The sequence below is a fragment of the Pristiophorus japonicus genome, chromosome 13, assembly GCF_044704955.1.
Source record: "Pristiophorus japonicus isolate sPriJap1 chromosome 13, sPriJap1.hap1, whole genome shotgun sequence".
Lineage (NCBI taxonomy): Eukaryota > Metazoa > Chordata > Chondrichthyes > Pristiophoridae > Pristiophorus > Pristiophorus japonicus.
Window position 1 is genome coordinate 73,276,073 of NC_091989.1, and position 13,732 is coordinate 73,289,804.

Below are 13,732 nucleotides of genomic sequence, written 5' to 3' on the forward strand. Positions count from 1 at the left end.
TCCTGACGGACCGCATTGCGGCACTGGAGCTGCGGGTGGATTCACTCTGGAGCATCCACGATGCTGAGAATGTCGTGAATAGCACGTTTAGCAAGTTGGTCTTACTGCAGGGAAAGGATACACAGCCAGATAGGGAATGGAAGACCAACAGGAAGAGCAGGGCAAGGAAGGTAGTACAGAGGTCCCCTGCGGTCTTCCCCCTGCAAAACAGATACATTGCTTTGGGTACTGTTGAGGGGGATGACTCATCAGGAGGAGCAACAGCAGCCAAATTCATGGCACTGTGGGTGGCTCTGCTGCACAGGAGGGCAAGAAAAAGAGTGGGAGAGCTAAAGTGATAGGGGATTCAATTGTAAGGGGAATAGATAGGCGTTTCTGCGGCCGCAACCAAGACTCCAAGATGGTATGTTGCCTCCCTGGTGCAAGGGTCAAGGATGTCTCGGAGCGGGTGCAGGACATTCTGAAAAGGGAGGGTGAACAGCCAGTTGTCGTGGTGCATATAGGTACCAACGATATAGATAAAAAACGGGATGAGGTCCTACGAGACGAATTTAGAGAGCTAGGAGCTAAATTAAAGAGTAGGAACTCAAAAGTAGTAATCTCAGGATTGCTACCAGTGCCATGTGCTAGTCAGAGTAGGAATCGCAGGATAGCTCAGATGAATACGTGGCTTGAGGAGTGGTGCAGAAGGGAGCGATTCAAATTCCTGGGACATTGGAACCGATTCTGGGGGAGGTGGGACCAGTACAAACTGGACGGTCTGCACCTGGGCAGGACCGGAACCAACATCCTAGGGGGAGTGTTTGCTAGTGCTGTTGGGGAGGGGTTAAACTAATATGGCAGGGGGATGGGAACCTATGCAGGGAGACAGAGGGAAGTAAAATGGGGACAGAAGCAAAAGATAGAAAGAAGAAAAGTAAAAGTGGAGGGCAGAGAAACCCAAGGCAAAAAACAAAAAGGGCCCCATTACAGCAAAATTCTAAAGGGGCAAAGTGTGTTAAAAAGACAAGCCTGAAGGACCTGTGCCTCAATGCGAGGAGTATTCGGAATAAGGTGGATGAATTAACTGCGCAGACAGCAGTTAACGGATATGATGTAATTAGCATCACGGAGACATGGCTCCAGGGTGACCAAGGCTGGGAACTCAACATCCAGGGGTATTCAACATTTAAGAAGGATAGGCAGAGAGGAAAAGGAGGCGGGGTGGCATTGCTGGTTAAAGAGGAAATTAGTGCAATAGTAAGGAGGGACATTAGCCTGGATGATGTGGAATCGGTATGGGTGGAGCTGCGGAATTCCAAAGGGCAGAAAACGCTAGTGGGAGTTGTGTACAGACCACCAAACAGTAGAAGCGAGGTTGGGGACAGCATCAAACAAGAAATAAGGGATGTGTGCAATAAAGGTACAGCAGTTATTATGGGTGACTTTAATCTACATATTTATTGGGCTAACCAAACTGGTAGCAATGCGGTGGAGGAGGATTTCCTGGAGTGTATTAGGGATGGTTTTCTCGACCAATGTGTCGAGGAACCAACTAGAGAGCTGTCCATCCTAGACTGGGTGATGTGTAATGAGAAGGGACTAATTAGCAATCTTGTTGTGCGAAGCCCCTTGGGGAAGAGTGACCATAATATGGTAGAATTCTTTATTAAGATGGAGAGTGACACAGTTAATTCAGAAACTAGGGTCCTGAACTTAAGGAAAGGTAACTTCGACGGTATGAGGCGTGAATTGGCTAGAATACTTAAAGGATACTTAAAGGGTTGATGGTGGATAAGCAATGGCAAACATTTAAAGATCACATGGATGAACTTCAGCAATTGTACATCCCTGTCTGAACTAAAAATAAAACGGGGAAGGTGGCTCAACCATGGGTAACAAGGGAAATTAAGGATAGTGTTAAAACCAAGGAAGAGGCATATAAATTGGCTAGAAAAAGCAACAAACCTGAGGACTGGGAGAAATTTAGAATTCAGCAGAGGAGGACTAAGGGTTTAATTAAGAGGGGGAAAATAGAGTACGAGAGGAAGCTTGCAGGGAACATAAAAACTGACTGCAAAAGCTTCTATAAATATGTGAAGAGAAAAAGATTAGTGAAGACAAACGTAGGTCCCTTGCAGTCAGATTCAGGTGAATTTATAATGGGGAACAAAGAAATGGCAGACCAATTGAACAAATACTTCGGTTCTGTCTTTACGAAGGAAGACACAAATAACCTTCCGAATGTACTAGGGGACAGTGGGTCTAGTGAGAAGGAGGAACTGAAGGATATCCTTATTAGGCGGGAAATTGTGTTAGAGAAATTGATGGGATTGAAGGCCGATAAATCCCCGGGGCCTGATAGACTGCATCCCAGACTACTTAAGGAAGTGGCCCTAGAAATAGTGGATGCATTGGTGATCATTTTCTATCGACTCTGGATCAGTTCCTATGGATTGGAACGAATGTAACATCACTTTTTAAAAAAGGAGGGAGAGAAAAAACGGGTAATTATAGACCGGTTAGCCTGGCATCAGTAGTGGGGAAAATGTTGGAATCAATCATTAAAGATGTAATAGCAGCGCATTTGGAAAGCAGTGACAGGATCAGACCAAGGCAGCATGGATTTATGAAGGGGAAATCATGCTTGACGAATCTTCTGGAATTTTTGGAGGATGTAACTAGTAGAGTGGACAAGGGAGAACCAGTGGATGTGATGTATTTGGACTTTCAAAAGGCTTTTGATAAGGTCCCGCACAAGAGATTGGTGTGCAAAATTAAAGCACATGGTATTGGAGGTAATATACTGACATGGATAAAGAACTGGTTGGCAGACAGGAAGCAGAGAGTCGGGATAAACGGGTCCTTTTCAGAATGGCAGGCAGTGACTAGTGGAGTGCCGCAGGGCTCAGTGCTGGGACCCCAGCTCTTTACAATATACATTAACGATTTAGATGAAGGAATAGAGTGTAATATCTCCAAGTTTGCTGTTGACACTAAACTGGGTGGCGGTGTGAGCTGTGAGGAGGACACTAAGAGGCTGCAGGGTGACTTGGACAGGTTAGGTGAGTGGGCAAATACATGGCAGATGCAGTATAATGTGGATAAATGTGAGGTTATCCATTTTGGGGGCAAAAACACGAAGGCAGAATATTATCTGAATGGCGGCAGATTAGGAAAAGGGGAGGTGCAACGAGACCTGGGTGTCATGGTTCATCAGTCACTGAAAGTTGGCATGCAGGTACAGCAGGCAGTGAAGAAGGCAAATGGTATGTTGGCCTTCATAGCTAGGAAATTTGAGTATAGGAGCAGGGATGTCTTACTGCAGTTGTACAGGGCCTTGGTGAGGCCTCACCTAGAATATTGTGTTCAGTTTTGGTCTCCTAATCTGAGGAAGGACATTCTTGCTATTGAGGGAGTGCAGCGATGGTTCACCAGACTGATTCCAGGGATGGCTGGACTGTCATATGAGGAGAGACTGTATCAACTGGGCCTTTATTCACTGGAGTTTAGAAGGATGAGAGGGGATCTCATAGAAACGTATAAGATTCTGACGGGACTGGACAGGTTAGATGCGGGAAGAATGTTCCCGATGTTGGGGAAGTCCAGAACCAGGGGACATAGTCTTAGGATAAGGGGTAGGCCATTTAGGACTGAGATGAGGAGAAACTTCTTCATTCAGAGTTGTTAACCTGTGGAATTCCCTGCCGCAGAGAGTTGTTGATGCCAGTTCATTGGATATATTCAAGAGGGGATCAAGGTGTATGGAGAGAAAGCAGGAAAGGGGTACTGAGGGAATGATCAGCCATGATCTTATTGAATGGTGGTGCAGGCTCGAAGGACCGAATGGCCTACTCCTGCACCTATTTTCTATGTTTCTATGACCAAAACTGCACGCAGTATTCCAAGTGTGGCCTAACCAGTGTATTATACAATTTAAGCTTAATCTCCCTGGTCTTGTATTCTATGCCTCGGCCAATAAAGGCTCGCATTCCATATGCATTCTTAACCACCTTAACCACCTGGCCTGCTACTTTCAGGGATCTATGGACAAGCACTCCAAGGTCCCTTTGTTCATCTACACTATTAAGCAGCCTACCGCTTAATGTGTATACCCTTTCCTTATTAGCCCTCGCAAAGTGCATCACCTCACATTTCTCTTAATTAAATTCCATTTGCCACCGCTCTGCCTACCTGACCAGTAGATTGATATCCTCCTGCAGCCCGTGACTTTCCTCTTCATTAACAAACGCACAGCCAATTTTAGTGTCATCTGCATACTTCTTAATCATACTCCCGATATTCAAATCTAAATTGTTGATATATACCACAAAAAGCAAGGGACCCAGTACTGAACCCTGCGGAATCCCACTGGAAACATTATCTTGCCCTGGATCCCATGGGCTTTTACCTTCGTGACCAGTCTGCCATGTGGAACCTGTTCAAAAGCTTTGCTAAAGTCCATATATACCACATCATATGCACTACCGTCATCGACCCTCCTGGCTACCTCCTCGAAAAATTCAATCAGGTTAGTCAAACACGATCTTCCCTTAACAAATCTGTGCTGTCCCCGATTAATCCTTCTCTTTCTAAATGTAGATTTATCCTGTCCTTCAGGATATTTTCCAGTAATTTTCCCACCACTGATTTTAGGCTGACAGGCCTGTAATTACTCAGCCTATCCCTTTCTCCCTTCTTAAACAAGGGAACCACATTAGCAGTCCTCCGGTACCATGCCCAAATCCAAAGACGACTGGAAAATGATGCTTAACAGCCTGAGATGCATTTCATCAGTCCTGGGGACTTATCCACTTTCAAAGCTGCTAAACCACTTAATACTTCCTCTCTTACTGTTTATTTCATCCAGAATATCACACTCCTCCTCCTCAATAGCAGTATCTGCATTGCCCCTTTCTTTTGTGAAAATAGACGTAACGTATTCATTAAGAACCTTGCCAAAATCTTCCACCTCCACACAAAGATGGGCTCAAATTTCTCCAGGAGTTGTCCCGCTTTTTTAGGAGCAAGTAGCTTTTTTTGGAGTAACTTTAAAATATCACATTTCCCCATTTAACTTGCTCCAGTGGAAGTCAGTTAGTTAGGTTTTTTTTAAGTTTAGTTTTTTTTCTCCAAAAGTGGCACCAGCCACTTATGTCTCTTTTGGCCATAGAAGCAAATTTGGCCAGCTAAAAGTTACTCCAAACTAACTTAGGCCAGTGTATGTGACCACTTTTGTAGGCACAGAAAAACCTTACCTACATTTAAGAAATCAGCGCAGGTAGCCAGAGATATGGGGCGGGGGGCGGGGGTGAGTTAGAGAATTCTAAAGCACTAAACACCTTCACAGCATCAGCACAACATCTTCACAATATCAACAATAAAGCAAAGATAAATCGGCTACTGAAAATAGAGCAGTCCTGCCTTGCCGACTTCGGCTGGGGCGAGGGGCGGCAGGCACGCATGACTATAGGGGTGAGGGATGGTTTTTTTTTTTACAGTTCCTAAATGTGTAATGATAATGGAACATGATTCAGTTTTAATGCAAAAAATCTTTTATTGGAAAGTTTACAATGTACTTCAACAACAACAACAACAACAAAAAAAGGCTGCACCCATCTCTCACCCACATATCGGGGAATGTGCACTTCCTCATAGGGGCGGTGATGGTGGGGGCGGGGGGAGGAGGTTGCTGGGGGTCCGGCTTGGGTCTCAACAGAGGCTGGTGTGGGGATTGCAGTGGGAGTGGCATTTGATTGTCCGGCGTGTGTGCCCTTATTGCAGCAGCTGGCTCCCTCATGGCCTCTGACATGCCCGCCCTCAGTTCCCGTCTCAGTGCTGATATTTCTCCCGATAGTGTCGCAACCTCATCACGCACCCACTGACGGGTGGCCACGAGTGATCGGGTAAGGGCATTGGTCCCCTCACCCAATGACATAACCTGATGTACATCTGATGAAGGCTGCAACTCAGGAGAGACTGGTCGGCTTCTCCTTCCCCTCGCCATGGGTCTGCATGGCGGCACCCCTCCAGTGCAAGTCGCAGGCTGGGATGGTGGGGCCCTGGGTGCTCCAACCTACATTCCACCACCGCCACTGGGACCTGCAACCTCGGAAGGTGTGAAACCAAGGAATGTCGTGGCAGAGCTCATGGAGGTGTCTGGCAAAGAGATGCCCTTACCATGGACTGATCCATATCACGATCACCATTCTCCCGTGAACACAGATCCACGGACCGCTCTCCCCAACCGCCTTGGTCTGGAGCGGATGTATCTGGATGATCTTGTTGATGTTCAGGATTATCTTCTTCTTCTGCAAAATACAACAGATCAGTCAAATGGTTAGCAGGAAAGGAGGGGGCAGAATGGGTGGAATGAGTAGTCTCACGTGTATCAGGCCAGTCAGCAGGTTGATTTGAAGGGCGACGATGCATTTTCATGATTGACCCTCACCCTCGCGTGTGGGTCCAGCTTGTGCAGAGCTGAGTCTGTTTCTGCAGGTGCAACTCAGCAAGGCAGCGACCCTCTGTTCCAGGGGTGATAGTTGGTGCAGATTTGGAGGCCCTCCTCCTGTTCGAGTTCTCTCCCTTTTGTTGTGGGCCAATTTCTTCTGCAAAGATGAAAATATAGTTTTTGCCACATGGTGAGCTTCTGATGGATGGGACATATACAGATAATCACAGTAACAATTGCAATTCTAGTTAAAACTCAAGATAATACTTACACTCACTACTTGACCAATGTCCTGCCATTTCTTTTTACACTGGCTTCCAGATCTTGCGGTATCCACCCCTGCGGAGAATTCTTCTGCAACTAGGTTCCAGCGTCTCCTCATTTCTTTGGGTGGAACTTTTGTGAGACCACTCTTACTGATATCCAGCTCCTGCCATCTGTCCTCAATGACAGTGACTAGTTTCTCCACTTCCTCATACAAGAAGTTCTTCGTCCTTGTTACACGCTCTTGTGTCATTGGTGTATCGGATTCACACTCCGGTGATCTTGAAAAAACACAATTCTCACCTTTCATGCATCTATGCAGCACTCCTTTCCACTCCCTCAGCCACCCAAAAATCACAATTCACACTGTACCTTCCAATATGGCCCACTGCCAATGCTACTGAGGACGCTTTCCCTTTAAATGGCTGATTGCCAAGGTTCCTGCCCCATTACACATGCGCGCACGCTTTACTGCGCAGCGTACAAAAGGTCAAGTATCCCCCTGCCGGCACTTGAGGACACGCTGGGCCCAAGCCCCGCCCCCCTGCGGGTTGCACTGAGCAAGTGTGGCCCAAGCCCCGCCCCTCGCAGATTTCTCCGCGCCACACCTCGGGCCCACGGATCCAGGAACGGCCAAATTATCCCGGTAAGTTTTTGGTGCATTTTTTCCCCCCACGAAGTCGGCGTACCATGGCTAACTACGCCGCTCTAAGTTGGGGAAATTTGGGCCCATGGTATCTAATAGGCCCTATCCTTTCTTTAGTTATCTTCTTGCACTTAATATATTGATAGAACATCTTTGTTCATGCTCTCTCTTAGCATTCCTAACATCCTTTTTCATTTTAACTCTAAACTTTCTATATTCCTCCAGAGATTCTATAGTATTTAGCCGTTGGTATATGATATGAGCTTCCCTTTTTTTCTTTATCCTCCCCTGTAAGTCCCTAGACATCCAGGGGGCTCTAGAATTGTTATTCCCACCCTTTTACTTTAAGGGCACATGTTTGGTCTGTACCTTCCGGATCTCCTCCTTGAATGCCTCCCACTCTTACCCACAAGTAGCTGTTTCCAGTCCATGTAGCCAAATCACTTCTCAACTTAACAAAGTTAGCTTTTCCCCAATTTGGGACTTTTATTCCAGGCCTATCCTTGTCCTTATCCATAACCAATTTGAATCTGACTGAATTATGGTCACTGGCACCCAAGTGCTCTCCCACTAATACCCCTTCAACCTGCCCAGCTTCATTCCCTAAAACTAAATCCAAGACCGCCCCCTCTCGTGTTGGGCTTATTACATACTGGCTAAAAAAGTTCTCTTGAATGCATTTTAGGATTCCACACCCTCTATATCCTTCACACTATATTTGTCCCAATCAATATTTGGATAATTAAAATCCCCTACTATTACTACCCTATGGTTTTTGGACTTCACAGCAATTTGCCGACATATTTGTCCTCTATCTCCCTCCCACTGTTTGGGGGTCTATAATACACGTCCAGCAGTGTGATCGCCCCTTTTTTATTTTTCAGTTTGACCCATATGGCCTCATTTGATGATCTCTCTAACATAGCATCCTTCCTTACCGCTGTAATAGTTTATTTAATCCATACCGCGACCACCCTCCCCCCCCCCCCCCCCCCCTCTCTGTCCTGTCTAAAAATCCTGTAGTCAGGAATATTGATCTGCCAAACCTGCTCTTTTTTCAGCCATGTTTCTGTAATGGCTATAATGTCATACTCCCAAGTGTCTGCCTGTGCTCTTAGCTCATCCGCCTTATTCGCTATACTCCTTGCACCGAAGTATATACCATTCAGCACAGGAAGACCTCCTTGATCACTACATACTGACCCATGTTTCATCTGACTTACAGATTTGCTTTCTGTATACTTTCTATCCAACTTCCGTTTTACTTCCTTCCCTTTTGAATTCGTTCTCAGGTTCCCATCCCCCTGCCAAGCTAGTTTAAACTCTCCCCAACAGCACTAGCAGAACTCCCCACGAGGATATTGGTCCCGGCGCTGTTAAAGTGCAACCCGTCCGGTTTGTACAGGTCCCAACTACTCCAGAAACGGTCCCAATGCCTTAAGAATTTAAAGCCCTCCCTCCTACACCAACTCTCCAACCACACGTTCATCCTCTCTATCCTTCTATTCTTATACTCATTAGCACGTGGCACTGGTAGTAACCCGGAGATTACTACCTTTGAGGTCCTACCCTTTAATTTTTCTCCTAGCTCCCTAAATTCTGCCTGTAGGACCTCATCTCTCCTTCTACCTCATCATCATCATCATAGGCAGCCCCTCGAAACGAGGATGACTTGCTTCCACGCCAAAAAAGGATGAGTTCACAGGTGTTTCAATGAAGGACCTAATATTCCAGGTCCTGAACTACAGTTGAGGGGTGGGAGATGCCTGTGCGTGGACTTTTTTAACGTGTGGTGGCCGTTGCACACCAGCTATGTCATTGGTCCCGATATGGACCACGACCTCTAACTGTTCACCCTCTCCCCCCAGAATGCCCCGTGTTTGCTTTGGGACATCCTTGACCCTGGCACTAGGGAGACACCATACCATCCTGATTATTAAAGGCTTAACATAACTTCCTTGCTTTTGTACTCTCTGCCTCTATTTATTTAAAAAAATTAAGCAGGAGCAGCACTGATGATCACCGAAACTATGCTACATGTCCTCTTACACGCAAGAACGTCAACAGTTCATTCAGTATTTTTCAAAACCAATCCCAGGGGTTGCTACAATTGGCCAAGGATCCCACATGCCTTATTTAACAGCCTTCTCAACGTGTCCAGCCACTTTCAAAGATATATGTGCATACACCCCCCAGGTCTCTCTGTTCCTGCACCCCTTTTAAATATGTACCATTTAAAATACAGTGCCTCTCCTCATTCTTCCCACCAAAATGGATCGCTTCTTACTTCTCGGTGTTAAATTTACTCTGCTCCGTGTCTGCCCATTGCACAGGTCTGTCTCTGTCCTCTTGGAGTCTACTACTATCCTCCTCACTGTTTACTGCATTTCCAGTTCAGTGTCATTCGCAAACTTTGAAATTATGCCCTATAAATAGCCAAGTCCAATCATTAATATATCAAAAAGGTCCTAATACTGACCCCTGAGGTACATCACTATCTTCCTCCATTCTGAAAAACAACCGTTCACCATACTTCCTGCAACCGGGACCGAGTGACTTCTACTTCAAGAGCTGCCAACCTTTTAAGTATCTCTTCAGATTTCCCCGGGTATGGAGAGACTTTAAGATTTCTCTGGGTCAGGGAGAATCTCCCTCTTCCCTGTGAGAGAATAAACTTTACATGACTGCACACTATCAAATAAAGCTCGAGAGTAGAATTTTCAGAGTACTGCAATTTGATTTTGAAGAAATATTTGTGTAGAGCAGGTCAGAGGCTGGGTATTCTGCGGTGAGTGTCTCACCTCCTGACTCCCCAAAGCCTTTCCACCACAAGACACAAGTCAGGAGTGTGATGGAATACTCTCCACTTACCTGGATGAGTGCAGCTCCAACAACACTCGAAGCTCGATACCTTCCAGGCCCGCTTGATTGGCACCACATCCACCACCTTAAACATTCACTCCCTCCACCACCAGCGTACTGTGGCTGCAGTGTGTACCATCTACAAGATACACTGCAGCAACTTTTGCATGATTCTATAACTCGCCAAGGCTTCTTTAACAGCACCTCCCAAACCCGCGACCTCTACCATCCAGAAGGATAAGGGTTTAACCACCGCCTGCAAGTTCCCCTCCAAGTTACACACCATCCTGACTTGGAAATATATCGGCCATTCCTTCATCGTCCCTGGCTCACAATCCTGGAACTCCCTCCCTAACAGCACTGTGGGAGCACCTTCACCACACGGACTGCAGCGGTTCAAGAAGGCAGCTCACCAGCACCTTCTCAAGGGGCAGTTAGGGATGGGCAATAAATGCCAGCCTCGCCAGTGACGCTCACATCCCAGGAACTAATTTTTAAAAAAATGTGAAATGAAATGTATATTCCAATTGAAGTGCTGATTTTAATCTCGATGTTCATTTGGTTTCAGAGATGTTGATGGAGTGTTGCATCGGGCAAATGCTACAGAGTTTGGCTTAGCATCAGGAGTTTTCACAAAAGACATTGGCAAAGCGATGTATGTGAGCGACGTACTTGATGCTGGAACCGTGTTTATCAACACGTACAACAAAACTGATGTGGCAACACCCTTTGGGGGCTTCAAACAATCTGGATTTGGGAAAGATCTGGGTAAGATTACACTATATCTACAATCACAAGATGTTGAGTTAATGGCAGGCAGCAGTTGCAGGATGTTTGTCGGACATCACAGAAATTTACAGCACGGAAGGAGGCCATTTCGCTCCATCGTGTCCGCGACGGCTGATCAAGAACTATCCAGTCTAATCCCATTTTTCAGCTTTTGGTCCACAGCCCTACAGGTTACAGCACTTCAAGTACACATCCAAGTACTTTTTAAATGTGGTGAGGGTTTCTGTCTCTACCACCCTTTCAGACAGTGAGTTCCAGACCCCCACCACCCTCTTAGTGAAGAAATTTCCCCTCAAATCCCCTCTAAATCTCCCCCCAATTACTTTAAATTTATTGCCCCTGGTTGTTGACCCCTCTGCCAAGGGAAACAGGTCCTTCCTATCCACTTTATCCAGACCCCTCAACATTTTATACACCTCAATCTGGTCTCCCCTCAGCTTCTTCTGCTCCAAAGAAAACAGACCCAGCATCTCCAATCTTTCCTCATAGCCAAAATTCTCCAGTCCTGGTAACATTCTTGTAAATCTCCTCTGTACCCTTTCCAATGCAATCACATTCTTCCTGTAATGTGGTGACCAGAACTGCACGCAGTACTCCAGCTGTGGCCTAACCAATGTTTTATGAGTTCAAGCATAACCCCCCTGCTCTTGTATTCCATGTCTCGACTAATAAAGGCAAGTATTCCATATGGCTTCTTAACCACCTTATCTACCTGGCCTGCTACCTTCAGGGATCTGTGGACATGCACTCCAAGGTCCCTGTGTTCCTCTACACTTCTCAGTATCCTACCATTTAATGTGTATTGCCTTGCCTTGTTAGACCTCCCCAAATGCATTACCTCACACTTATCCAGATTGAATTCCATTTGCCACTGTTCTGCCCACCTGACCAGTTCATTGATATCTTCCTGCAGTCCGCAGCTTTCTTCTTCATTATCAACCACTATTTTAGTATCATCTGCAAACTTCTTAATCATACCCACAACATTCAAGTCCAAGTCATTAATATATACCACAAAAAGCAAGGGACCCAGTACTGAGCCCTGCGGAACCCCACTGGAAACATCTTTCCAGTCACAAAAACACCCATCAACCATTACCCTTTGCTTCCTGCCTCTGAGCCAGTTTTGAATCCAACTTTCCACTTTGCCCTGGATCCCATAAGATTTTACTTTCGTGACCAGTCTACCATGTGGGTCCTTATCAAAAGCTTTGCTAAAGTCCATTTACACTACATCATATGCACTGCCCTCATCGACACTCCTGATTACCTCCTCGAAAAATGCAATCAAGTTAGTCAGACACGACCTCCCTTAACAAATCAGGCTAATATCCCCAGCTTTGAAGCACTGACCACATTCGATCAGCTCCACTGGGGGCAGGCCACATAGTTCGCATGCCAGACACGAGACTCCCAAAGCAAGTGCTCTACACCGAGCTCCTTCACGGCAAATGAGCCAAAGGTGGGTAGCGGAAACGTTACAAGGACACCCTCAAAGCCTCCCTGATAAAGTGCGACCTCCCCACTGACACCTGGGAGTCCCTGGCCAAAGACCGCCCTAAGTGGAGAAAGTGCATCCGGGAGGGCGCTGAGCACCTCGAGTCTCGTCGCCGAGAGCATGCAGAAATCAAGTGCAGGCAGCGGAAGGAGCGTGCGGCAAACCAGTCCCACCCACCCCTTCCCTCAACAACTATCTGTCCCACATGTGACAGAGTCTGTGGCTCTCATACTGGACTGTTCAACCACCAAAAAACTCACTTCAGGAGTGGAAGCAAGTCTTCCTCGATTCCGAGGGACTGCCTATGATCCCTTAACAAATCCATGCTGACTGTCCTTGATTAATCCATGTCTTTCCAAATGAAGATTTATCCTGTCCCTCAAGATTTTTCCAATAATTTTCCCACCACTGAGGTTAGGCTGACTGGCCTGTAATTACTCAGTCTATCCCTTTCTCCCTTTTTAAACAAGGGTACAACATTAGCAGTCCTCCAGTCCTCTGGCACCACATCTGTGCTGAGTTAGCTGATCTCTGCCAGGGCAGTAGTACAATCTGTCTCTGTGCCCTGGGTTAGGGAGGAGAGAATGTCATTGGCTTCACATTAGAATGCTCTTATAGCCTGTGACCAAGCAGAGTGTGTAATACTGAACACAAGGACAGGTGGAGTGAGCATCAGATAACTCACCCCAGACACTGACCCCATCCTGCCCAGACTGAGCCCCGGGGGGACAGATTGAGCCCCGGGGGGGGGGGGGGGCAGAGGGCAGACAGCCCCGGGGGGGGTGGGAGGGGCGGACAAACTGAACCCCGAGGTGGGGGGGGGGGGGTGGTGTAGACCGAGCCCGGGGGGGGGGGGAAGAGGGGGGCGGACAGACTGAGCCCCGGGGGGAAGGGACGGGCAGACTGACCCCCAGCTGTGGTCTCTCTGACCCTGGGGGGGGGGCAACACTGAAGGGTTTTTAACAAGTATATTCATAGAAAGAAAGTGACTAAGAGTAATGTGGTCGCCTCAAAGACAGACAGACGCAGGTGATATTAGAAATCTGTAAATGGCAGACTTTATAAATAGTTATAAAAACCCAGAAACTGCTGGAAATACCCAGCAGGTCAGGCAGCATCAGTGGAGAGAAACAAGTCGATGACCCTTCGTCAGAACTGGAAATAGTTAGAGATGTAACTATTGTGTTCCTAGCACAGATGAGACTGCACACAGCGAGGTTAAAGTAACAGTGACCTCAGTCTT

The 13,732-nt window shown here is 46.7% G+C and overlaps 1 protein-coding gene across 1 annotated transcript in view; it reads left to right on the forward strand.

Annotated features, from left to right (window-relative positions):
* Positions 1-13,732, forward strand: part of LOC139278114 (mitochondrial 10-formyltetrahydrofolate dehydrogenase-like) — a 99,526-nt gene that overhangs the window by 75,700 nt on the left and 10,094 nt on the right. Inside the window, exon 20 of the mRNA XM_070896771.1 lies at positions 10,771-10,970. Coding sequence (XP_070752872.1) covers positions 10,771-10,970 — 200 coding nt within the window. The remainder of the gene's footprint in view (positions 1-10,770; positions 10,971-13,732) is intronic.